The sequence below is a fragment of the Oncorhynchus kisutch genome, linkage group LG23, assembly GCF_002021735.2.
Source record: "Oncorhynchus kisutch isolate 150728-3 linkage group LG23, Okis_V2, whole genome shotgun sequence".
NCBI lineage: Eukaryota > Metazoa > Chordata > Actinopteri > Salmoniformes > Salmonidae > Oncorhynchus > Oncorhynchus kisutch.
In genome coordinates, this window is record NC_034196.2 from 26553750 (window position 1) to 26580757 (window position 27008).

The 27008-nt window shown below is 41.0% G+C and overlaps 2 protein-coding genes across 4 annotated transcripts; both read right to left on the reverse strand.

Moving 5' to 3' along the window:
* Positions 1-223: 223 nt before the first annotated feature.
* LOC109868851 (high affinity copper uptake protein 1) lies at positions 224-21332 on the reverse strand. Of its 3 annotated transcripts, XM_031802799.1 has the most exons (8): positions 21119-21317; positions 10111-10246; positions 7063-7135; positions 6738-6906; positions 6377-6431; positions 3953-4082; positions 1299-1367; positions 224-337 (listed from the first exon to the last, which is right to left on the reverse strand). In XM_031802799.1, exons 2-7 carry the CDS (start codon positions 10225-10227, stop codon positions 1318-1320), a joined length of 594 nt encoding a protein of 197 aa, XP_031658659.1. In that variant the 5' UTR covers positions 10228-10246; positions 21119-21317; the 3' UTR covers positions 224-337; positions 1299-1317. The 3 variants fall into 3 exon arrangements, with proteins under 3 accessions (XP_031658659.1, XP_020314169.1, XP_020314168.1); XM_020458580.2 differs by lacking the exons at positions 224-337; positions 1299-1367; positions 3953-4082 and having other exon boundaries at positions 4132-6431; positions 21119-21332; XM_020458579.2 differs by lacking the exons at positions 224-337; positions 1299-1367; positions 3953-4082; positions 21119-21317 and adding an exon at positions 15443-15630 and having other exon boundaries at positions 4132-6431.
* A 1163-nt stretch (positions 21333-22495) lies between these two features.
* Positions 22496-24762, reverse strand: LOC109868470 (V-type proton ATPase subunit G 1). Its single transcript, XM_020458057.1, has 3 exons — positions 24379-24762; positions 23453-23553; positions 22496-23253 (listed from the first exon to the last, which is right to left on the reverse strand). Exons 1-3 carry the CDS (start codon positions 24458-24460, stop codon positions 23080-23082), a joined length of 357 nt encoding a protein of 118 aa, XP_020313646.1. The 5' UTR covers positions 24461-24762; the 3' UTR covers positions 22496-23079.
* Positions 24763-27008: the final 2246 nt, after the last annotated feature.

Sequence of the window (27008 nt, forward strand, 5' to 3'; positions counted from 1 at the left end):
TACTGTGACTGAGCGCAGAAAGCGAGCGAGAAAAAGTCAGCCAATACCTCAGACTGAAGCTCACTCACGTGTTCCTCAAGCTCAAGGGACCTGAGGGAAGAGAGAGAGAAAGTAAGTTGAGTTAAGAGACACACATACGACTCCAACCATAAACAGTTGATGTTGACAGCCTCAATGCCTGCTTTGACAGAATTTTTGCCTGACCCAGAGGACTCTCGTCCCAGCCGCTCCCTCTCCTCCAGACTGCCATAGAAAATGCTGGTCTTCTTCACCAGCGGAGCTTCATCCTCGTCAGACATCTCTGGTCCCACTGTTCACCACAATGAATGATACTGTCCTGGAGTAAACAATAGCCACACAGAGATATGAATGAATGGAATGAGTGTGTAGTTTACTAACTATCAATTTGCTGACCAAAAATGGACAACTCCCTAATCAGTAAATAAAATGGCTTGGACACATTGACAAAATCATAGGGGTTTGTAAAGTAGTCTTTACACAAGAACACGTTGACTAACTAGCTAACGTCAGATAAACTAGTTAGCGAACGACACTCAGCAGTTTGCCAAAAGCATCACCAAAGACAAAATGCTCAACATTTAAGGTGATTAATGTACCTATATTTTAGTATTGGGTTTGAAATAACGCAATTACACAGGAACCGCAACCAGCTAGCAAAATCAAAACACAAGTGGTTGCCTGTTCACATTTCACAGCGACATCTAGCGGAAAGGTCAAACATACCCACACGTGCACTGCTGAAAACTACGTTACCCAGAAGCCCTTCGTCAATTTATAGCGGATTCTACAGGGATAGGCTAATCAAATCAAATTTTTTGATTAGCCTATCCCTGTAGAATCCGCTATGTGCACGTGTGGGAATCCACTTATAGCGGATTCTACAGGGATAGGCTGTCTAGCTACTGCTGTCCAAATATACAAATAAACAACATTAACTAAATGTAAGCAAATATGAAATATTAGCCTGTTTCTTTGTGAGTACCACTGGATCCGAGACAAATTGACGTATGGAGCGCTCAATTTTGCCCTCTTTAGCCGTGCTTGGTCTGTCACTAGTATTTTATGTAGTTAGCTTGACAGCTTGCTAGTAAAGTTAGCAAGTTGTTGCAAAGAGATTTTAGTGTGATTGATTTGTTTGGTAGCCTTAACATGAACTATTGTTTAGTAATTGTATATAGCTAGCTAAGTGGTTTAGCAAATACAAGCCATATTATTACACTCGATAATTTATCTGTCACCTTTCGGTCTTTAGCCATCTAGTAGAAGTTAGTACTTACAGCCTTGGGCACATCTGCTTCACAGCCAACATTGGTGGATATAATATGCTGCGCAGAAAGCCCACCCGTCTGGAATTGAAGTTGGATGACACTGAGGAGTTTGAGTGTGTCAAGAAACAGCTTGAGGTGAGTAGCCACAGCATCATGGATACATTTATTATCTGCAGGTATAAAAGGCATAATAAAAGAGGCTTTGCGTTGTTGATGGATTGCCTGCAACCCGTTCCTTAAATTCCTCATTAACTTTAAGAAACGCTTGATTGGCATAAAATCCGCGCCTTGTGTGTGAGAAAAGCACTTTATTTTTTACATGAATTATACATACCAGAACTTCTGTCTAACAACCTACGCCCCCCCCCCTCTCTCAGATTCGGAAAAAACAGAGCGATGAAGTGGATGTTGTTGGTGTGGCTATGTTTAGTAATATGGTGGGGGCCAGCGGTGGAACAGGGGATGGGAAATCACGGGAACAGATGATCAACGAGAGAAGAAGCTACAAGCCCCATCCTAAACCCAACACCTTGCCCTCACTCTTTGGAAAAATGCAGTTTTAGGTTCCTAATAGGCACATTAACAAGACTGCTCAAACCAGTGTTGGTGTGTGGATGGCACAGTAACAATGCTATTGACATGGTCAGGGATACTTGTGTGCTTGCCTGAGGTCAGAATTCTCTTCACAAAGAAATGTGTAGTTTGAGGATCATGTTTTGCTTATAACACACATCTTCTAAAGTACAGCCCTTGGTTCACCCCAGACCTGACTGCCCTCGACCAGCACAAAAACATCCTGTGGCGGACTGCAATAGCATCGAATAGTCCCCGTGATATGCAACTGTTCAGGGAAGTCCGGAACCAATACACGCAGTCAGTCAGGAAAGCTAAGGCCAGCTTCTTCAGGCAGAAGTTTGCATCCTGTAGCTCCAACTCCAAAAAGTTCTGGGACACCGTGAAGTCCATGGAGAACAAGAGCACCTCCTCCCAGCTGCCCACTGCACTGAGGCTAGGTAACACGGTCACCACTGATAAATCCATGATTATCGAAAACTTCAATAAGCATTTCTCAACGGCTGGCCATGCCTTCCGCCTGTTCAACCTCTCTTTCATATCGTCTGAGATCCCCAAGGATTGGAAAGCTGCCGCAGTCATCCCCCTCTTCAAAGGGGGAGACACCCTGGACCCAAACTGTTACAGACCTATATCCATCCTGCCCTGCCTATCTAAGGTCTTCGAAAGTTTTTCGGATGACTGCCTTGCCTGGTTCACCAATTACTTTGCAGACAGAGTTCAGTGCGTCAAATCGGAGGGCATGCTGTCTGGTCCTCTGGCAGTCTCTATGGGGGTGCCACAGGGTTCAATTCTCGGGCCGACTCTTTTCTCTGTGTATATCAATGATGTTGCTCTTGCTGCGGGCGATTCCCTGATCCACCTCTACGCAGACGACACCATTCTATATACCTTCGGCCCGTCTTTGGACACTGTGCTATCTAACCTCCAAACAAGCTTCAATGCCATACAACACTCCTTCCGTGGCCTCCAACTGCTCTTAAACGCTAGTAAAACCAAATGCATGCTTTTCAACCGGTCGCTGCCTCCGACCTAGAATATGTGGACGTCTATAAGTACCTAGGTGTCTGGCTAGACTGCAAACTCTCCTTCCAGACTCATATCAAACATCTCCAATCGAAAATCAAATCAAGAGTCGGCTTTTTATTCCGCAACAAAGCCTCCTTCACTCACACCGCCAAGCTTACCCTAGTAAAACTGACTATCCTACCGATCCTCGACTTCGGCGATGTCATCTACAAAATGGCTTCCAACACTCTACTCAGCAAACTGGATGCAGTCTATCACAGTGCCATCCGTTTCGTCACTAAAGCACCTTATACCACCCACCACTGCGACTTGTATGCTCTAGTCGGCTGGCCCTCGCTACATATTCGTCGCCAGACCCACTGGCTCCAGGTCATCTACAAGTCCATGCTAGGTAAAGCTCCGCCTTATCTCAGCTCACTGGTCACGATGGCAACACCCATCCGTAGCACGCGCTCCAGCAGGTGTATCTCACTGATCATCCCTAAAGCCAACACCTCATTTGGCCGCCTTTCGTTCCAGTACTCTGCTGCCTGTGACTGGAACGAATTGCAAAAAAAATATAAATAAATAAATAAATTTTCGCTGAAGTTGGAGACTTTTATCTCCCTCACCAACTTCAAACATCAGCTATCTGAGCGGCTAACCGATCGCTGCAGCTGTACATAGTCTATTGGTAAATAGCCCACCCTTTCTCACCTACCTCATCCCCATACTGTTTTTGTTTATTTACTTTTCTGCCCTTTTGCACACCAATATCTCTACCTGTACATGACCATCTGATCATTCATCACTCCAGTGTTAATCTGCAAAATTGTAATTATTTGCCTACCTCCTCATGACTTTTGCACACATTGTATATAGACTCCCCCTTTGGTTTCTACTGTGTTATTGACTTGTTCATTGTTTACTCCATGTGTAACTCTTTGTTGTCTGCTCACACTGCTATGCTTTATCTTGGCCAGGTCGCAGTTGCAAATGAGAACTTGTTCTCAACTAGCCTACCTGGTTAAATAAAGGTGAAATTTAAAAAAAGAAAAAAAAAGTAATGTTGTTGCATTTACCTGAAATGTTATGACTTGCGATGCAAAGCGTGTGGCCTTTCGTGCAATATGTTTCATGAGAGCTGTTGTAGTGGTTTCCCTCCATTACAAAAATCCAGACTTGGTAGTCCCAGGAAGGTGAAGGTAGCATCTTTGGGGCAAAATGGAATGGACTTGATAACTAATCAGTTATTACTTAGAATGGTATGATTGTAGTTTTATTGGCCTTCAAGGCTGCATTATGAGAATGCAACAGAATCAAACATACAGTTCTTGAATGATACCATTTATTACTTGTTTTCTCTAGATGATTACAGCACTGTAAATACGTCATACTATACAGACATGTCTGTGGACTTAACAGTCCAGGTAATGTTCACACTGTTGCTGCGCTGGAGTGGCAGTCAAGACTACCACTGCTGTTTTGGCCCATTAACTTCAACGCTCGAGTTGTATAGTAGACTATAACAATAAATCTTGATACATGATCCCATGTGGTAAAGCAGAAACAGTTATAATATGTTCAAGTATACACCAACTATTCATGTCCCTGGCTTGATTGTAATGTAATGAGAATGTGCGGCAGTTAAATCCAGTTATAGCAACTAGGAATTTGACCCTCAAACCAGGCACAGCACATCACTAAGGCTGTGTTTAGACAAGCAGCTCAATTCTGATATTTTTTCCACTAATTGGTCTTTTGACCAATCACATCAGATCTTTCTACAACCAATATTTTTCCAGATCTGATTGGTCAAAAGACCAATTAACTGAGTGCAACAAAACAAAACATCAGAATTGGGCTGCAGGTCTACAGAGACAGACAATTCTGACATTTCCGCAAATTGGTCCTTTAACCAATCAAATCAGCTCTATTGCCAAATCATTAAAAGATCAGAATCAGACTGCCTGTGTAAAACACAGCTTTAGGCAACTGATAAACATTTACTAGTCATTTCTCAGAGATGAAAAAAATTATAATCAAGAAACTAAAAATACAACTTTCTCTTTAGGTTCTACTTCATAGATATCCCCTCCTGTCAAAGTGTGAACTGTGAGGCGTAAGCACCGATAGGTCACAAGAGGTGCAGTAATCATGTGTTACTAGGCCAGTCTGAGAAAGCACTAGATCCATCCTCGTACTTTCCCATAGTTCCCTGCTTGTCCTTGGGATCTGAGCACTTTCTCCAATAAGGACACTAGTGTCCATGTTGTGTTGACATGTGAACTAATTTAAGCCTATTGAATGAATGCACCAAAAGTTACTCCCAAGTTATATTATGAACATTTTATATTGGCTTCTTGATGTACGAGAGTCAATTTACATTTGTGTGTCAGATCAAACCTTCGAGTGCCAAGTGTCATTGGTAAATAATGAGGTTGTCATTCATAAACTACCAAAATTGAACACTGCATAGCAGTGTGTCTCATGAAGAGGATCTCAAAGGTTGTCGCGCTCTGCTGCATTACACTAATGTATATAATCACAACATTTAAAGTGTACTGTACTTGACTGCTTGTCCACTGGACAAACTTCTTTAAAATAGCACTGGCACTTGTCAGTAGACTACAGTTGGCCTAGGCTGTCATGTTTCCCTCCTTTAAGGCAAAGGGTTTAGTAAGGCTTAGTCATACAGCCAGAGCTGCCCCACCATCTCCACACAATCCCAAGTATGACCTTTGACTCCTGTAGTTGAGAGACCCTGATTATGTTAGACCCCCCACGCCAGATTGTCAGATGGAATGCAGATATGACAAGGCTTCAGAAGAACACATTGGCTTTAACTTGGGCCCAGGTGGGGTCAGGAAAAACTCTGGGCCCTATTCACAATGATCTTCAATGAGAGAGGTTGTAAGGGTCGTAAATAGCCCTCTGAGCAGAAGAGCCTAGAGCCCCAGTGCTACAAGGATGAACCTGCACTGGTTGTTGCGCAATAACAAAAACAGAATGGAAGAATGGCACGACTGGGGGAAGTGGATGTTTGGCCCTTGACAGCTGTGGAGCCAGACAGGAGTGGTGTTGGTATAACAGAAGCCAGCATTTGGAATACCAACATCATGCTAGTTGTCTAGGGTAGTCTTCTGGACCTACTAAAAGGACAGACTTGAATGTCACAAATGTAAAAGCTCAGTCGTAATTCACATTTTCCATCAAGCAACTTGTGACAACGTGAACCATTTAAATAAGATAAACGTATATAAAACTGGATGCATGATGATGACGATTAAATGGATAATACCTGTGTGTGAATGTATGCGTGTGTGGGTGGAGGATGAAGAGAGACCGGGGGGGGGCTATTAGTGACAGTGTTCGGTGATATCAACAACCACAGCCTTTTTCCAGCTGAATAAGAAGTATCCGACACCTGCCCCGGCTGCAACGGCGATACACAGATAAGCATTGTAGGTCATGAAGACCAACATGAGGAAATAGCTGACCACCACCTGGATGATGTGTAACACCGTCTGCAGCAAGTGTGCCATACTCAGCATCCGCTGGCTGCAGGGGAGAGGGGGAAACAGGATGGTTAAAAAAGTTGTTTTCAAATAAACTAATTGACAGCACTCTGCAAGTCAGGTGTTAGTGGCAAACTAAGCCATTTAAAAACTCCTGTTATATCTACAACATTCACCACATACAGTGAGGCTTCACATTTTCCTACTGCAAGTTGATATGGAGCGCGTAGCCCTTTTGAACTGCAATGTCTAGAAGTCTCATTATTGGGGTGTAAAATGGACCACTTCACTGCAGTACTACCATGTGTCCAGTTAGTAAGGAGTCCTGTTGCTTGGTTGTCTAACTTACCCTACAGTCTTGTGGGTCTCCATGACCATGGTGCCGTCTGCCCCCGGGACAGGCATGGAGTTGTAACGCACGTTGACCTGGTTCCTCCTCAGCAGGAACTCCCTGCCAATCTTCAGCCCCTCGTAGAGCACAGCCAGCAGGAAACAACCAAAGCAGGCCGCCACCATCTCTGAAAGAGGAGACATGTTAAATAATTGACTGACTATCTAACCAATATTATTTTTAGTTTTATGAATAGTCAATGGCCATGGTCAATACATATAAAATACTTTTTGCATTACATTTCAAGTCTGAAAATACATTCTGGGAACACACACCAACTTACCTCCAGGTGTGTTGATGACAAGGCTTGCAAACAGCAGCTCCACGTTTGTGTAGCCAAAGTAGAATGTCATTTTCTGGAGAAGAGGGACAGAAAACAATTTTTTAAAATTGTATCACACCTATAGAGCCAAGGGGTTTACAGACAAACACGGACTACAAACGGAAAATCAGCCACGTCGCAGACACCGACGTTTAGCTTGTCTAGTAGCAAGACATGTTCTTTGCCCGCTTTGAGGATAACAGAGTGCCACTGACACGGCCAGCTACCAAGGACTGTGGGCTCTCCTCTGTGGCCGACGTGAGTAAGACATTTAAATGTGTTAACCCTCGCAAGGCTGCTGGCCCAGACGGCATCCATAGCCGAGTCGTCAGAGCATGCACAGATGTGCAGGTGTGTTGACAGACATATTCAATCCCTTCCTATCCCAGTCTGCTGTTCCCACATGCTTCAAGGGGGCCACCATTGTTCCTGTACCCAAGAATGCAAAGGTATCTAAACTAAATGACTATTGCCTCGTAGCACTCACTTCGGTCACCATGAAGTGCTTTGAGAGACTAGTCAAGGATCATATCACCTCCACATTACCGGTCACCCTACACCCACTTCAATTTGCTTACTGCCCCAATAGATCCACAGACGATGCAATTGCCATCACACTGCCCTATCCCATCTGGACAAGAGGAATACCTATGTAAGAATGTTGTTCATTGACTACAGCTCAGCATTCAACACCATAGTATCCTCCAAGCTCATCATTAAGCTTGAGGCCCTGGGTCTGAACCCCACCATGTGCAACTGGGTCCTGGACTTCCTGACGGGCCGCTCCCAGGTGGTGAATGTGGGAAACATCTCCACTTCACTGATCCTCAACATTGGGGCCCCAAAAGGGTGAGTGCTTAGCCCCCTCCTGTACTCCCTGTTCACCATGACCGTGTGGCCATGCACGCCTTCAACTCAATCATCAGGTTTGCAGACGACAACAGTAGCAGGCTTGATTACCAACAACGACGAGACAGCCTACAGGGAGGGGAGGGCACTCAGAGTGTGGTGTCAGGAAAATAACATCACAACATCAACAAAACAGAGATGATTGTGGAAACAGCAGAGGGAGCACCCCCCTATGCACAGGACAGCAGTAGACGATAGAAAGTTAAGTTCCTCGGCGTACACATCAAGGACAAACAGAAATGGTCCTCCCACACAGACGGTGTGAAGGCGCAACAGCGCCTCTTCAACCTCAGGAGGCTGAAGAAATTTGGCTTGTCACCTAAAACTTGCGAGATTGTGAGCATCCTGTCGGGCTGTATCACTGTATGGTACAGCAACTGCACCGCCCACAACCGCAGGGCTCGCCAGAGGAAACTACCTGCCCTCCAGGACACCTACAACACCCGATGTCACAGGAAGGCCAAAAAGATCATCAAGGACAACATCCACACGAGCAGCTGCATGTTCAGTACAGGTGCATCAAAGCAGAGAGACTGAAAAATAGCTTCTATCTCAAGGCCATCAGACAGCCATCACTAGCTGAGAGAGGCTGCTGCCTATATACAGACTTGAACCCATAGGCCTTGAAATACATCGAGGTACACCTCCAATTCACTCAAATGACATCAATTAGCCTATCAGAAGCTTCTAAAGCCTTGACATAATTTTATGGAATTTTCCAAGTTGTTTAAAGGCACAGTCAACTTAGTGTATGTAAACTTCTGACCCACTGGAATTGTAATACAGTGAATAAGTGAAATAATCTGTCTGTAAACAATTGTTGGAAAAATGACTTGTGTCATGCACAAAGTAGATGTCCTAACCGATTTGCCAAAACTATAGTTTGTTAACAAGAAGTTTGTGGAGTGGTTGAAAAACAAGTAAATGACTCCAACCTAAGTTTATGTAAACTTCTGACTTCAACTGTATATCTTGCATTAATCATCTCATATGTATTCTATACTATCTATTGCATCTTAGCCTATGCCGCTCTGACATTGCTCATCCATATATTTATACATTATTCCATTCCTTTACTTAGACGTGTGTATTAGGTTTTGCGGTGGCATTGTTATACATTACTAGTTAGATATTGCTGGACTGTAGGAACTAGAAGCAAAGTCTTTTCGCTACACTTGCAATAGCATCTGCTAACCATGTGTATGTGACCAATAGCATCTGCTAACCATGTGTATGTGACCAATAGCATCTGCTAACCATGTGTATGTGACCAATAGCATCTGCTAACCATGTGTATGTGACCAATAGCATCTGCTAACCATGTGTATGTGACCAATAGCATCTGCTAACCATGTGTATGTGACCAATAGCATCTGCTAACCATGTGTATGTGACCAATAGCATCTGCTAACCATGTGTATGTGACCAATAGCATCTGCTAACCATGTGTATGTGACCAATAGCATCTGCTAACCATGTGTATGTGACCAATAGCATCTGCTAACCATGTGTATGTGACCAATAGCATCTGCTAACCATGTGTATGTGACCAATAACATTTAATTTGATTCAGCTCACACAGCAGAGAGAAATGTCAAGCAGGCCGTTTGAACTAGAGTTGAATTAAAACCATTCATCTGAATCAGATTTACAACTTTGTGAGGAGGTCGTAGGAAGTGCAGAGATGGGGTGATAAGCCTAAAAGCCAATTTATGGTCATTACAGTGTCTGCATTGAACATATAGCATTAACTGCGATACGGCCTCTTCAAAAGTCAGGGCATTCGTAATTCTTGCATTTCGTGGAGCAGAGCTGTTGTGGAGGAAGTTGTTAAGGGAGTGAATTTGTGTTTATGCAGGATGTACCGCCCCCACATACCGTCAACCAATCATATCAATGAGGAGTTATACGGAGCCCTCAGAATTATGAACATTTTTTGGGAGGAGCACGGCGATGCAGTACAGAGCTTGAATTGGCCCCCGCAATTGCGTCACCGCCTCCGGACCGCATTGCTGGATCAAGCATAAGTACATCCCACATTGTAACAGAGAGAAATTAGTGTGTGACTGATTTCTTTTTCAGAGTGCCAAGCTCACTCACCATCATATGGCCCCCTCCACCTCCCCCTAGATGATCCTCGTGGGAGCCTGTGACCATGGGAGGAGCCATGCTGCCAGCCATTTTGCTGTGGTCATGGTCATGGTTCGTGTGGTCCATGTTCGTCTCGAATGTAGTACTGCAAGAACCAGGAAATAGAGACAAAAATAATACGTCACGCATACTTCTCACCTTTACACACATTTGGGGTGTATACTCAAGAAAGCAGACTTCTAAATATTGGCATGTTGTAAAACGCAAATATGAAGCATTATGTTGTTGCATGTAGGCCAAGCTTTTTCTGAACACATTAGCAAAAGTCTGAGTTTGTTCGTCAAAACATGGATATTCATTAAGGAGGAAAGGCATGTCTGAACACAAAAACTGTAATTTATCATTTTCGTTAGTACTTTAGAGAGGAAAAACAACCGTTATGGATGTTAGACTTTACATTTTAAAGATTATCATCATCAAAATTTATGATAGCAGTTTTTTGGTAATTTGGAACGTTAAAAAGGTCCTGGTACTTCAGGATTGAAAAATTACATGTAGCTTTAATAGCAGTCATCACACCCAAACATAAAAATATAGCCTTCATTTCTCAAAGCAAGAATAGACTGACGAGTTTCAGAAGAAAGGTCTTTGTTTCTAGCCATTTTGAGCCTGCAATCGAGCCCACAAATGCTGATGCTCAACTAGTCTAAAGAAACCCAGTTTTATTGCTTCTTTAAATCAGAACAACAGTTTTCAGCTGTGTTAACATAAATTGCAAAAGGGTTTTCTAATGATCAATTAGCCTTTTAAAATGATACACTTGGATTAGCTAACACAACATGCCATTGGAACACAGGAGTGATGGTTGCTGATAATTGGCTTATGTAAGCATATGTAGATATTCCAAAAATAAAATCTGCCGTTTCCAGCAACAATAGTAATTTACAACATTAACAATGTTTAAACTATTTCTGATTTAAGTTTATTTTTTTTAAATGAAAAAAACAAAAACAAATGCTTTCAAAAACAAGGACATTTCTAAGTGACTCCAAACTTTTGAATGGTAGACGTGTGTGTGTGTGTGTGTGTGATATATATATATATATATATATATATATATTAATTACACACTTTCACAACCACTCCAAATTTATTAACAAACTATAGTTTTGGCAAGTCGGTTAAGGACATCTACTTTGTGCATTTCCAACAATTGTTCAGACAGATTTCACTGTATCACAATTCCAGTGGGTCAGAAGTTTACATACACTAAGTTGACTGTGCGCCTTTAACTTCTTGGGGGGGCAGTATTGAATAGCTTGGATGAGTAAGGTGCCCAGAGTAAACTGCCTGCTACTCTGTCCCAGGTGCTAATATATGCATATTATTAGTAGTATTGGATAGAAAACACTCTGAAGTTTCTAAAACTGTTTGAATGATGTCTGAGTATAACAGAACTCATATGTACAAACAATAGTACGCAGGCAAAAACCTGAGAAAAATCCAACCAGGAAGTGGGAAATCTGAGGCTTAGTTTTTATTTATTTTTAAACTCAGCCCCTATTGTATATACAGTGGGATATTGGTTGTTGCACTTCCTAAGGCTTCCACTAGATGTCAACAGTATTTAGAACTTTGTTTGAGGATTCTACTGTGAAGTGGGACCGAATGAGAGAGGAATGAGCCAGGTGTCTGGCAGATTGCCACAGCCGCGGTCACGAGAGAGTTAGCTCTCGTTTCATTGCTTTTCGACAGACATAGGAATTCTCAGGTTGGAACATTATTGAAGATTTATGATAAAAATATCCTAATGATTGACAAGTTTCTACGGGCTGTAACGGAACTTTTTGAACTTTTCGTCCGATGTTCGGCTGGACCTGAACGGGCTTTTGGATTTGTTTAACAAAAGAAGCTATTTGGACATGAATGATGGACATTATCGAACAAAACAAACATTTGTGGAACTGAGATTCCTGGGAGTGCATTCTGATGAAGATCAAAGGTAAGTGAATATTTATAATGCTATTTCTGACTAATGTCGACCACCCAATATGGCGGATATCTTTTTGGCTGCTTTGTTGTCTGAACGCTGTACTCAGATTATTGCATGGTTTGCTTTTTCCGTAAATCGGTTTTGAAATCTGACACAGCGGTTGCATTAAGGAGAAGTTTGTATAATAGTCGTATCAATGTTTATTTCTGTAAATTGACGTGGCTCTCTGCAATATCACCGCATGTTTTAGAACTACTGAACGTAACGCGCCAATGTAAACTCAGATTTGTTGATATAAATATAAACGTTATCAAACAAAACATACATGTATTGTGAAACATGAAGTCCTATGAGTGTCATCTGATGAAGATCAAAGGTTAGTGATTCATTCTCTCTATTTCTGCTTTTTGTGGAAAAAATGGCTGTGTTTTTCTGTGGCTTGGTGGTGACCTAACAATCGTTTGTGGTGCTTTCGCTGTAAATCCTTTTTGAAATCAGCCACTGTGGCTGGATTAACGAGAATTTTATCTTTAAAATGGTGGAAAATACTTGTTTGCTTGAGGAATTTTAATTGACATTTGTTGTTTTGAATTTGGCGCCCTGCACTTTCACTGGCTGTTGCGGGGGGGGGGGGTTCCGCTAGTCCTAGACAGGTTAATGTGCCTGGATGTTAATTATTTGACTTTCTGTTATTTCGCTGAACACTAGATGGTTAAATTTTATTATTGCCAGAGAAACGATGCTACTCAGACGAGAGAAAGAAACATCACCCAAATGTATAGCCCTGTTGGAAAATCTAAATGAAATATTTGAAAATGTGAATCACATTTTTATTTGGCGTACCCCCGACGGCATTGCGCGTACCCCAGTTTGAGAATAGCCAGTGTAGACAAAGCAGAGCTCTCCAGTAGGTGTACCAAAAGTGTCACAGGCCATTTTCTCAAAAGGTGTTACAAGTTTATCAACTTTCAAAGCAGCATTACTTTCCCCATTCTAGTTCGGAGTCTCTACTTTTATCCAATGTAAGAAACACCATTTCAAAATATTTCTACATAGGACCGAAACAGGGTGGTTGGTCACATGATTGGCTGAAAAGCCTTTGAGTCTTGCCCTCCTACTCTGAATTGGCCAAAATTCACACTTTCCTACTTTTCAAATAAAGCCAGAACTCTAACATATAGACCTCATTTGGAAATTCTTAACTTTATTTGGGCATGCTCAGGTTAACCTTCCCACGGAATCGCCCAAATTGGCCTAGGTATTCAGCTGTGCCAAAATTAATGTTTGAAGCTTCTTTTGAAGCAGAGACCGAAATCAGCCCAAAAACAAACGCCCCCCCCCCCCCCCCAAACTCTAAGGCCTAAGCAGCACTTTGTGACTTCTACTTATTCTCCTCCTGCGCAAAACATTCAGTGTCTCTCCTGCTTGATGAGGAAAGCAACCACCATTACATTTTCCAGGTCTATACGACAAATTTAAGTGAGGTCCAGGTCTGTGTTTGACTCTGAGCTTGAAGAGGGATGAAGGGGGTAACCACTCAGACTTGGAGTAGCCTGGTCCTGGGCTTGGCGCCGTGCTGTGCCACCAGCTTGAGGACAAGCCCCAGATCCTCTCTAATGCTCCTGGGTTAGCACTGATTAAAAAGTTAACACCATAATTAAACAAGTCAATCAAATTCTCCAAAGTGCCTAGTGTTATTACTTTGGAGAGATGGTGATTGTGAGAGGTGTTGTAACCATGAACCCCTCAATGTACTGTACTGAACCCACTGGTGGAGAAAGCTGACTGGGGTGTATTGTAAATGCTGGTTGAAACCTTTTCCTTGGACATCAAGGACGTGCAAAAAGAAGCACAGTATTCGGACTATGAACATTTGTAGGCCAAGATAACGATTGCAGCTTTGCCAGTTTGTAATCTAGGTATTGATAATGCAATTCCTGGTAGTTAGGCTAATTATAGTTGTGTTTGGATGTTAAAAGTACCTAAATTGAGGAAAGCACATTTTAGGCTACAAACAGAACCACATGGTCCCAAGAACTGTGAAGCCAGTTTGGACCACTGTGTGCCAAGGCTATTTCATACACAGTTCGAGTCATCCATGTCTACTAGCCATGGCACCTTGAAAGCACCTTCACTCCCTACATGAGTGCGCAATCAATCAAGGTGGAAAAAAATTGCTATTTGACTCAAGAGCTCTACCAGGACCATTACTAATTTAATGGCCAAACAACCAGAGGCCACATCCGTAGAAAACTGCCTTTATAACCCAATAAATGCCCACTTAATGGACATTAATGTTATTAAATGAGAGAAAAACATGTTACACCAAATGTCTGGGACACCCTGAGGCAGAAACCAATGACATCAGGGGACAAGGAAAACAGACATCGAGAATCAAAATGAAAAGACCCAAAATCACATCAATTAACCTGCCAGTCAAGACATCTGTTCTCATATTTTTCTACTCAGCTCTGCTAGACTCAGTTGTTACCACAGTGAGAAGTTGGCCCACATGTTCAAAGGGCTTAATCCTCACCAAAAGAAACAGTCAAGACGCAGGTAGACATTATGACCAAGTACAACGAAATTGACTGTACTACTCAAAAACATTGTTATGAAGACAGGCTATTCATAATGGGTGGTGTCCCTCTTAGCGTTAAGTCCAACACGTAAGTCTTCTTAGGTTTAGAAATAAACATTCCATCAAAGTCAACCTTAAATTCTTATCAGTTGCTGAAAAGTCCAAAGCGAAGTCCATTGTGCCCTTTAAAGCAAGACAAGAACAGTCTAAAGTCGTGTTACACAGCACTTTGTCTCTCAGAGTTCAAAGAACTGTGAATATAATCACACTCCACATGAGGTTATAAAAGCCATTGTGAAATGTTCCTGCAAGTCCTTGGAATCATAAACGTAAGAACTCTGATCTTTAACCAAAGTAAATCCTCAGTAAACTGTTTTGTACCCGAGTGGAAACTATAGTAGGCTACACAATGGTTGAAGACAGTTACAACAAAGAATGATTTTCATCATTCATGTAGATATGACTCAAATTACAAAAGACTGCTCTCAGTCGGTCAAAGTACAGTGGGTAATAGTTCATTAGCCTAATCCCTTCATATTAGCCCACTCAGTTGGGCTATACATAAAGCAGGAAAATAATTAACGGAGTCCATGCTTTTTTCCAGAACAACCAAAAAGATGCATTGGCGCATGCAAAGAAGTAAAAACAGCTGAAGTATATTTCATACAAGGAAATGTACATTATTAAAATGGTAGCATAAACATTCTTGATTCGATAATTGTTATTAAATATTGTTATTCCAGTTATTATTTTATTTTTTTACTTACCCAAATGTCTCACCACATGCAGAACTTCTGTTACAGCCAAATCAATGACAAGATACTTGTCAATGTGTGCGAGTGTTCATGCAACCCATCAATGAGTACAGGTGTGTAGTCTGATCCTGAGTGTGCTCGCCTGCTTGAGAGAGTGGGAGTGAATGAGTCATGCCGAAGTGCACTAATCTGCCTTCTCATGACTGTCCGCCTCATGTGACCATTCTGCCTCTCATTTCCTTTGATCCAGCCAATAACATGGTGCCCCCCCTCCCCAAAAATGAAAGTAGCAACTGCGGATTGCCCCTTTAAAACACATCCAAAAAGATACGTGCTGGACAAAACAGCCAACTGAAGAAATAATGGGATGTCCAGTCACTGTTGTTTGCTGCGCCAACAATCTTTTATCTTTTCTAAAACCGAAACGGCTGTTTACGCTATCCCTAATGCAGTGAAAAGAAATTAAGCTAGCTTTATGGGACATCTTTGAGGGCAGAACCATTACACCTTTGTTTGTGTAAAACTGTCCTTTAACCAGACAAACAGTCAGTGGTCAATCCACATCACTTAGACTTAAAAAAATATATACACTTTTTTTTTTTACTTTCCTGATCAAAATAATTGATCATAAACTGAATGCTGATGCATAGAACACAATACGCATGTTTAGCAGATATTGTGGGTGTAGCGAATTGCCCATTTCTCTAGCTCCAACAGTACAATACTATCTAACAAGTAATGTAGAACAATTTCACAACATGTACCGAATACACAAATCTAGGTAAAGGAATGGAATTAAAGAATATATAAATATATGGACGAGCAATGTCAGAGCAGCAAAGACTAAAATATAGTAGAATAGTATATACATATGAGATGAATAATGCAAGATATGTAAACATTAATGGGTACATGCTTATTAGTAACTGGAATAAGAAATGTCATAAATGTGTCGAGTGCAGTGCCTATTGGCTACGTAGCTTATTGAAGTTTGCGCTCAGTGGGACCTGAAATTTGCTCAGTGACAAAACATTGAGGGAATATTGCATGTACAGTGCATTCGGAAAGTATTCAGATAACAAAATATGGGGAAAAAAATTCATGCTACATTACTTATTCTAAAATGGATTCAAAAGAAAAGCTCAATCTACACACAATACCCCATAAACGACAAAGACTAATTTTTGCAAATGTATTAAATAGAAAAAAACAGAAATATTACATTTACATAAGTATTCAGACCCTTTACTCAGTACTTTGTTGAAGCACCTTTGGCAGCGATTACAGCCTCAAGTCTTATTGGGTATGAAGCTACAAGCTTGGCACACCTGTATTTGGAGAGTTTCTTCCGTTCTTCTCTGCTGATCGTCTCAAGCTCTGTCAGGTTGGATGGGGAGGGTCACTGCACAGCTATTGTCAGGTCTCTCCAGAGGATGTTCGATCGGGTTCAAGTCCGGGCTCTGGCTGGGTCAGTCAAGGACATTCAGAGACTTGTCTCGAAGCCACTCCAGCATTATTAGGGTCGTTGTCCTGTTGGAAGGTGAACCTTTGCCCCAGTCGGAGGTCCTGAGCACTCTGGAGCAGGTGAGCAGGTTGATGAGCAGGTTTTAATCAAGGATTGCTCTGTACTTTGCTCCGTTAATCTTTCCCTTGATCCGGACTAGTCTCTCAGTCCCTACCGCTGAAAAACCCTGCCACAGCATGATGCTACCACCACACTTCACTGTAGCGATGGAGCCAGGTTTCCTCCAGATGTGACACTTGGCATTTAGGCAAAAGAGTTCAGTCTCTGGTTTCTCATGGTCTGAGAGCCAGATGCCTTTTGGCAATCCAAGCGGGCTGTCATTTGCCTTTTACTGAGGAGTGGCTTCCGTCTGGGTGCTATACCATAAAGGCCTGATTGGTGGAGTGCTGCAAAGATGGTTGTCATCCTGGAAGGTTCTCCCATCTCCACAGAGGAAATCTGTAGCTCTGTTAGAGTGACCCTCGGGATCTTGGTCACCTCCCTGACCAAAGGCTCAGTTTGGCCAGGCAGCCTGCTCTAGGAAGAGTCTTGGTGGTTCCAAACTTCTTCCATTTAAGAATGATGGAGGCCACTGTGTTCTTAGGGACCTTCAATGCTGCAGACATTTTTTGGTACTCTTCCCCAGATCTGTGCTTCAACACAATCTGGTCTCAGAGCTCTACGGACAATTCCTTCGACCTCATGGCCTGGTTTTTGCTCTGACATGCACTGTCAACTGTGGGACCTTATATAGACAGGTGCGTGCCTTTCCAAATCATCTCCAATCAATTGAATTTACCACAGGTGGACTCTAAATCAAGTTGTTGAAACTGCTCAATGATGATCAATGGAAACAGGATGCACCTGAGCTCAATTGAGTCTCATAGCAAAGGGTCTGAATAAATCAAACCAAAGTTTATTTGTCACATGCGCCGAATACAACAGGTGTACACCTTACAGTGAAATGCTTACTTACAGGCTCTAACCAAGTGCAAAAAAAATTATTAGGTGAACAATAGGTAGGTAAAGAAATAAAACTGTAAAAAGACAGGCTATTTACAGTAGCAAGGCTATATACAGACACCGGTTAGTCAGGTTGATTTGAGGTAGTATGTACCTGTAGATATGGTTAAAGTGACTATGCATATATGATGAACAGAGAGTAGCAGTAGCGTAAAAGAGGGGTTGGCGGGTGGGACACAATGCAGATAGCCCAGTTAACCAATGTGCGGGAGCACTGACTGGTCGGCCCAATTGAGGTAGTATGTACATGAATGTATAGTTAAAGTGACTATGCATATACGATAAACAGAGAGTAGCAGCAGCGTAAAAAGAGGGGTTAGGGGGGGTTTATGTAAATAAGGCACTTCAGTCTTTTATTTTTAATACATATGCAAACATGTCTAAAAATCTATTTTCGCTTTGTCATTATGGGGTACTCTGTGTAGATTGCTGAGGATTATTTTTATTATTCTCACCTCCAGCTTTTAAAAACATGAATTAAAAGTAGGTCAAAAGGTGTCAAGGCCGACGTACAGCTTTTATGAAAGGTCAGCGTATAAAACTGGCTCATAACAATCCCAACCAAAGATGACAGTGACTGAATCAATTATGAAATGTGCAGTAAATAGCGCAGAGTACAAATGTAAGGAACCAAAATTAGCATTGAGACAATTACCAACAAAACATTCTATGATTGCACAAACTGAAACATTGTCGTTAGACATGATAATTCAATTATTTAGTGAAGACTACAATTTACTCAAGTGTGTGTACTATGGCTGGGAAATGCCAGGGAGCTCACGATACATGTTGTGAATCTCACAATTTTATATGTATTGCGATTCGATGTTCCAACACCATATGTTTGCTGCAGAGGGACAAGAGAGCCATGTTTTGATCAGTCACTGAAATTAAAGTGCTGCTAACAAATGGGCTACCTATTTAAAAAGATGGTAACAAACTAGTTTTGGTGCAGGTATAGCAAACTAATGCAAAAATAACATTGCGATATTATCAAAACGATAGTCAAAAATACTGCACGATATCACAATCAATGACCCCACATAATCAAGTAGACCTAAACCTAAGCCTAATCCTTTCATGGTTAACAGTACACCACTTACCACATTTTGCCCAACATGCTGCATAATTGCCAGACTTCAAACACATTCCTAATGAATGCACAAGAGCCACTACTTGAGGCAAATACAGTACTGTAAAGGGTAGCTAGCTAGTTGCTTCACAGGCTAGCTAAAATAATACATTGGCAATGTAGGCCTACATTCCACCTTTTAAAGCCTGATAGTGTGGAACAATACAGGTTGAGGTACAATAACCAAAAGGTTGCCAATTCAAACATGATTTTCTCCATTACATTCTGATCACACTCTCATCATTCCATCTTTGATTTACAAGTGTTTAAGCCTTATTTAACTGTACCTGTCATTTGTGTTATCATTCCAATGCTTTGTGTATTATAAATAGCAGGAATCTCATATAGGACCATTCATGGAATAGAATGGTTGTGTGTGACCCAAATGGTTTCAGGAAATCTGTAAAGGAGTTCCAGAAACAGATCAATGGCTTTTTTTGTTTGCAGGACATAAAACGTTCTCATTCTGAACAACGGGTTTACTTTACGGACAGACTTATACTTAGGCTAGTTAATAAAGGCAGTAGGGGACAACTATATTTGACTATGACTTAAATTCCCTCCGCCAGGCTTAACTGACCCGCTTAGAATTTGAAGTAGATTGTTTTGATCTTGATTATTTCAATCAATAATCAAGATCCAAACAATCACTAAGAATCTACTTCAAATTCTAAGCGGGTCAGTTAAGCCTGGTGGAGGGAATTTAAGTCATAGTCAAATATAGTTGTCCCCTACTGCCTTTATTAACTAGCCTAAGTATAAGTCTGTCCGTAAAGTAAACCCGTTGTTGAGAATGAGAAGCCTTGCCAGGCAAACAAGTTTCAGTCACATCGGAGTGATGCCAATGAGAAAGAAGGCCAACTACAACAGAGCTAGAGGACAGCCTGGCCCATTGGATACTGTCACCCTGTCCTCCTAATACATAGAGACAATAGGGCACTGTTTCCCTCAGACCCACTCAAACATTCCTCCAATCCACATATCTGAGATTAAATGAAAATATGACAAAGCCAGTTATGAGTTACTCTGTTATTCCAGAGCAATCTAATATAAAGTTATATTAAAAAGATGGAAGGGCAGATCTTGATGAACAGCCTCTTAATCTCTGAAGACCATAGACGTGTGCATTGGGTCAGTTTGCCGTGGCTGTCAAGTGCAATTTAAAAGCAGACTTCCCACAATAAAATCAGTGAGTACCGACCATGAGATATAAAATAGATGACATACATTTATTCTGGTTGTCGGGTCTTGACCTTTTCTACTGTACTTTTGGTCTGCCATAAATAATTACCAATAGGTCATGGCACCTTTGGTCTGTAGGCACATTAAAATGTCCACTTTTCTGTTACAGAGAGGGGATAACTAATGGGTCGTGTTCCGAGATGGAATAGGTCTTGAAAAGCAACGAAAGAGGAATCCTACCGTAGTGCACGGAGCCTATAGGGGCCCACCGTTGGTTACATGTTTCATCATCGCTCTGAAAAGGCTGCAATTTGAATTAGCCTAAAAAAAATTAAGTAGAACGTACTGTTGCATATTTGTAGCCTTAAGTTCCAGTTGTGGAATAGGGAATACACATTGAAATATTGAGTATATTTTAAGTTTGTGGTTGTGCTGAAGATGACAATTTAACAAGCATGACAATTTGATCTAACGGTCTTGATAGCCTAGCTACTTGTTTCAGAATAGGTAGAGCATAATGGAAAAGGGCCACGTGAAACCTAGAAGTGGAGAGATCAATGAGTCGTTGGCAACAAAACAGTAGCGTTTTGTTTACTGCAACTAGCGAATACAAAATCCAAGTGTTTCTCAATCACAACTGACTTCATGAAAATCATACATTCGATTAAAATGCCAGGATAGATATTTAGAACATTTGGCTTAAATTGTGAGATGGTTGAAGTTGCACGATACATCAAAAAATATATAACTCCAGTACTTGCTAGACTACTAGCTTTGCCTCGTAGCTAGCTTCATACAGAGGTCAAACACAAGCGAGAGAGGATAGTCTGGGCATGCACGCGCTTACCTCACAACATATAGTGAACTCGGTTCCAGTGGGATTTTCTTTGGTCTCAATAACGCACAACCGAATGATTAACTATGAGCTTTCAAATGAACGTCCAGATTCCCGTTTACTCTACTGGCAAAACGCCGACAGCACACGTCACACTTAAGTATAACAACCACAGCAAGATGACTTTTGACAAACCAGGAAAATGTAGACGTAGCACGCATGTTTTCGTATGGTAGCCAATCAGACGACCGTTCAGGGCAAGCATTTCCGCCGTCACTAGTTACCACAGCCACAAAGTCATAACCCCCGCCCATTTCAACAATTTATCTTTACAATATGATTTAAACCTAACATTTAAATTAAGACCAAAGTCACAAAAAAAAATGCTTTTGTGGCTGTGGTAACTAGTAGAAACCCCCGCCACATGGCAACCCGAACGATGACGCGAGGTCGTACAATGTCGACATGTTATAAACCTACATAACATCGTATAACATCTGTGAATTTCATGTTACCATCAAAAAACAAACATGTGTACGTTTTCATTTACAGATATTCTCAATGTGTGTATTTTAGAGGTGAACTCTTACCTGTAGCCACATTACATGTTAATGATCAAAAGCATACTGTAAATTAAAAATCAATGTTGGGGCTTCCAGTCTAAGGCACTGCGTCTCAGTACTAGAGGCGTCACTACAGACCCTGGTTCGATTCCCGCCTGTATCACAACCAGCCGCAATTGTGAGTCCCATAGGGCAGCGCACAATTGGCCCAGCGTCTTCCGGGGTTTAGCTGGGTAGGCCGTCATTGTTAATAAGAATTTGTTCTTAACAGACTTGCCTAGTTAAATAAAGGGTAAATAAAAAATGATCAAACAGAATAATTTGATGTACTAAAACTATTGTTTGAGGAAACGAGCATTCTTTACCTAAATCAGTTCTGAGATTACATGTATATATTGGGATGTTGTAGTGTCCTCTGGAGGATAAAAGTGGTACTTTATGAAGTACTTTGAGCACAAAAGGCATGTAAACTCAGCAGGGGCAGCTATATCACGATTGTCAATGTATGATGTCTTATCCAGAAATCACAGACATGGCTGCAGTTGTTCTGCTTTCTTTGGTCTGTTCCAGTATTCCTGTATTGGGCTGCTGGACACGTCTGGTCTGGTGGAACCAGCCTTATTGCTGCATTCACCATTCTATTTCAGTGAACAGAGCAATCAGGCTGGTTCTAACAGTCTAGCTAAACAACATACCACAGGGCACTTGGGGTGAGGAATCTCACAACCTCTAGCAAATGCTACATTAGCTGTAGAATTTAGGAAATAAATTAGGAAAACAGGATATGGTCACTTCAGTCACTCAAGAATAAACCACAAGAACACTATTAGATTGCTGTGAACAGAGGAACATCCACTATACAGGATAATATATTCATATAGATTAAAAATCAAATTGGGACAGCAGGGAAACATTCAAACAAAACAGCAATCTTTTTTTTCCAGGCCTAACAGTCCATTAAGTGAAATAAGCACTGTATTTTGGTCTCCACAAATAAAACAAGAACAATATGTCCATATTAATAAACATTGCACAGAAAGACACACACACACACACACACTAACCTTTACATAAAAACCTTGATACTACAAGCGATGAAGATGGGAAACAGAGACACTGCATAAGACCAAAATAACCTCTGCCTGCTTTGACTAACCAATAGAGTGAATATGCTTTACATTTTACTGGACAAAGGTATACCTATTTGAATCATATACACATCTGTTGATTATATTTATAGAGAAAATAAACTTGTGGGTATAGCATTAAAGTTATGAGCAGGCAGGCCAAGAGGTTTGCATCATGCATGGGTGTAGTAGATGTGTCAATGAAACATGTGTCAACTGATGGCAGTGCAATGAGAGTGTCTCAGTGTTTCCTTAGTTTAATAAGGGGTTGTGATGAGGGGGTTTAACCAGCAAAACGGTAATTGACATGGATCTCTGGCTTGATGTCACACACCATCTTAAGCAGGTTGCCCAGCACCCCTTCCCGGTTCTGCTGGTAGCTGGTCTGGATGCTACCCATCTTGCCCACAGTCTCTTTGTCCACCTCTACAGCAGAGTTACCATGGGATCCAAGAGCCTAATGGAAAAATGGAAGACTGATTTAGGCCACCTTACAAGACAAATCACTTCAAACATACAGTAAGTATTAAATAAGTTATTATATGGCCAGTGTTAAGGTCTTATCAATTTAGCTACCAACTACAGTGCCTTATGATTAGGAAAATATGACTCATGTTTCCCATTTGCAAATTAAAACGGTCCCCCCAGTGTCTCACCGCAGCCTCCTTGGTCTTAAAATCCTTCTCCCTCTGCATACGGTACTGCTCAATCTCGGCCTGGGCTTCCTCCTTGGCCTGCTTCAGCCGACGGTTCTTACCTGATCAAACAGAAGAAAAAATCTGCACTTAGCCCTAGTAAGTGAAATAAACATTGATTCAATTCCCCATTCAATCAAGTTTTCCCAACTACGCAGTTTGTTGTGTGGTTCCTGACAAAATAGGAAGTGAAATCCTATTGTTTCATAGGGAAATGAGACTTAGTGAAAGAATTGTGAGGAAAGAAGCAAGTAGCCTACTGTCAAGACAGATTTTAAGTCTAGGCCTAGTCTGGGGCTAAAAACCATGTTCAGTGGAGAATATCCATTTAAGTGTTTAGTCCAGAGGTAGCCTAATCTGGGTCTGGGAAACCAACCGTTGGAGTTAGACTGAAGGGTAAAGGATACATTTAGATATCAATTTTCCCTTTAAGACAGAGGCAACTTTTTTTTTTAAACGAGCTCCGACAGGGAAACAAAATAATTTTGAATGGTCACCCAACTCGGAATTCCAAGTAAGGAACTGGGGCCTCTTTCTAAAGTTCCGACTTTCCGACCTGAAGATTACTGACGAGTTCACGGTTGTCTTAAACGCCATTAAATCTATACAGGAAGTTTGTCCGAACCTAATAGCGCAGCGGGTCGGATCTGCTGGCTAGGTAGCTAGTTATCTTGGATTGAAGGCCTTGCCATCTTCACACTTTGCAGTTAGGAATAAATATATATGTTGGCTGTCAAATCTGGGGTTTATTACAGTAGCTGTTATAGTTAAAATTTTACTTATGCCATTAAAACTAGTTATCTTCCAGAAACAATGTTAGCCAATCAGGCTAACGTTAGCTAGCTTAGTTTATCTACGCCGCTGAATGACAGCAGATTTTAACTTACGTTTGCGGGCTTCTGCTACTTTTTCTGCAGCACGTTTTTCAGCTTGCAAAAGCTGCTGGATACCCTGGGACTGGCTTGCCATTGTTTAGTTCGGAGAGAGATAGACGGACAAGAATATGTGGTTCCTCCAGCTGCTGGTCTGTGTTTGCAGCGAAGGTTGGTGAATTTACTGCAGTCAGCTGACAGCGCGTCACAGATAGAAGGGATAACCCTGACACGTCCAGTCGCGTGGAGTGCGAGACGGTGAAACTGGGCCGACATTCTGCACAGTTTCTCATCGATGAAACAACTGATCTCAATACATTTTTATTTCCCCAAAACTAGATTGTCACGAACAGCGCAATAAGTTTTATAGAGTTCCCCCCAAAATTGCGATGTTAAGACGGCGTGGAGGTTGAATTGAGTTTGTGTACACACGCACTTCAGAGGAAGCGTCCCCTAACGGAAATATATATATTTTTAATAATTTATTTTATTTTATTAACAACAAACCAATACATAAAGCGCATGAGGGAACACAAGCATACATAGATTACAAACAATGGACAATCGAGCTAGGGGGTACAATATCACATTACAATTACACAAGGACCTTAAGGGACATACATATACTTACAATTCTAACAGCTTTTTTGTTCGTAGAGCATTTAACCGTCTTAAAATACAGTTCATTTTCTTTTTGTAGGCTACGAAAATGTGGTTTTCTGTTTGTAAATTTACATTTGTGTATATGAAATTTGGCCAAAAGAATAATGAAATTAATTACATAAAAATGCTTCAGCTTATTTCTATTGTATGTAAAGAATCCAAACAGTACATCTCTCCACAATAGTGTAAAATCTTCATAAATGTGTTCAATTATAAACCAACTGATGTCTTGCCACAGTTATCTTACAATGCCAAAAAAGATGCAACACTGTTTCTGGGTGGTCATTACAAAAGGAGCAATTTGAGTTGATGTTTTCCTTAAACCTCTTCGTATATTATTACGTGCTTCTACACCTGCATTGCTTGCTGTTTGGGGTTTTAGGCTGGGTTTCTGTACAGCACTTTGAGATATCAGCTGATGTACGAAGGGCTATATAAATAAATTTGATTTGATTTGATTTGTATAGTGGTTGGCAGGATAATATTTATGAATAATTTTAAAGGAAACTTCCTTAATTTTGTTAACAAGTAGGTATGTGTGTGGCAACATCCAAACTTTTTTCCAACAGATATTATCAATAAATCCATTCCAATAAGGCATGACATACAACATCCTACTGAAACAAGGTTGGTATCACTCTGTTGTTGAATGGACCAAAAGAGAAACAAATCTTTCCTACTGATGAGTCAACAGGGTCAATAGAAGGTAGGCTCTGAGGGTCAGGTCTTGACACGTTCCTGAATAACATAGCAACACCTGAGGGAATGGCATCTAAAACAATTGCAAAATCTTTAGGTGTTACAGGGACCTTGTAAAGAGATAATAATTCTTTATAACTGAGTAAAAGACCCTCTGCATTTACCAGTTGGTTGACCAATAGGATATTATTTCGGAACTAATATTCTAAAAACAAATTAGTATTTTTATACAATATATCCCGATTATTCCATATATAATATCTGTGTGGAGAAAAATTGTGTTTATAAATTAAGGACCATGACAAGAAAACCTGCTGATGAAAAGCAGAAAGTTTCACGGGAACTTTCTTAATATTATAATTGCAAAACAACATGAAGTTAAGGCCACCAAAAGTAGAGAAGACATGATGAGGAATAAAATTCCAGATAGAAGTGGGTCTTCTTAGGAATTGTTTTATCCAATTGATCTTAAAAGTATTATTTAAAGTAGAAAAGTCCAGAAAATTCAGTCCACCATTCTCATAAGTGTTAATTACAACAGTTTTCATAATGTAATGGGTACGGTTTCTCCAAAGAAAGTTGAAAAGCATCTGGTCTATCTCCTTGCTTATTTTACTGTCAATATATAAAGATAGAGCACCATATGTTACTCTAGAGATACCTTCGGCCTTGGTTATTAGGACTCTACCTTTTAAAGATAAGTCCCTCTGTTGCCATTGATTTAGCTTCTTCTGAGTTTTTTTTAATAAGAGGGTTAAAATTTAGTAAGCCTCTAGACTTCTGATTCTTTGTAATGGTTATGCCTAAATATATAAGTTCTTCTTTTACTGGAATACCATAATATGAAGGTGTCACACAATCTTTGACAGCTATGAGGTCACATTTATTCATGTTAAGATATAGACCAGACGCTTTGGAAAAGGATTGTATCACATTGATCGATATGGGAATTTGGTTAGCATCTCTCAGAAAAAGTGTAGTATCATCAGCCAGCTGGCTTCCAATAATTTCTTTACCAGCTATGGAAATACCTTGTACAGGACTATTATTTAAAGAATTTGCAAGAAGTTGGGTGATTAATAAAAACAGGTACGGAGAGATAGGACAACCTTGCCTAATTCCTCTCTTTAACTCAAATCTAGGTGAGGTGCCATATTTAATTTTGATAGAGCTGTTACCATTTGCATAGAGAGTCTTAATAGCCTTACAGAAAAAATCCCCAAAGCCAAGTCTCTCAAGGGAGTGGAAGAGAAACTGATGCTCTACTGTGTCAAATGCTTTAT

Bases quoted from the DNA above. Each gene is read 5' to 3' on its own strand.
- LOC109868851 (XM_031802799.1), bottom strand. From the start codon at position 10,227: ATGGACCACACGAACCATGACCATGACCACAGCAAAATGGCTGGCAGC. The intron at 7,136-10,110 runs GTGAGTGAGCTT...CCTCTTCTCCAG, and splicing joins GTGGAGGGGGCCATATGATG to AAAATGACATTCTACTTTGG. The intron at 6,432-6,737 runs GTAAGTTAGACA...TCTCCCCTGCAG, and splicing joins GAGACCCACAAGACTGTAGG to CCAGCGGATGCTGAGTATGG.
- LOC109868470 (XM_020458057.1), bottom strand. From the start codon at position 24,460: ATGGCAAGCCAGTCCCAGGGTATCCAGCAGCTTTTGCAAGCTGAAAAA. The intron at 23,554-24,378 runs GTAAGTTAAAAT...CTGTTTGATCAG, and splicing joins AGTAGCAGAAGCCCGCAAAC to GTAAGAACCGTCGGCTGAAG. The intron at 23,254-23,452 runs GTGAGACACTGG...TTTTTCCATTAG, and splicing joins TTAAGACCAAGGAGGCTGCG to GCTCTTGGATCCCATGGTAA.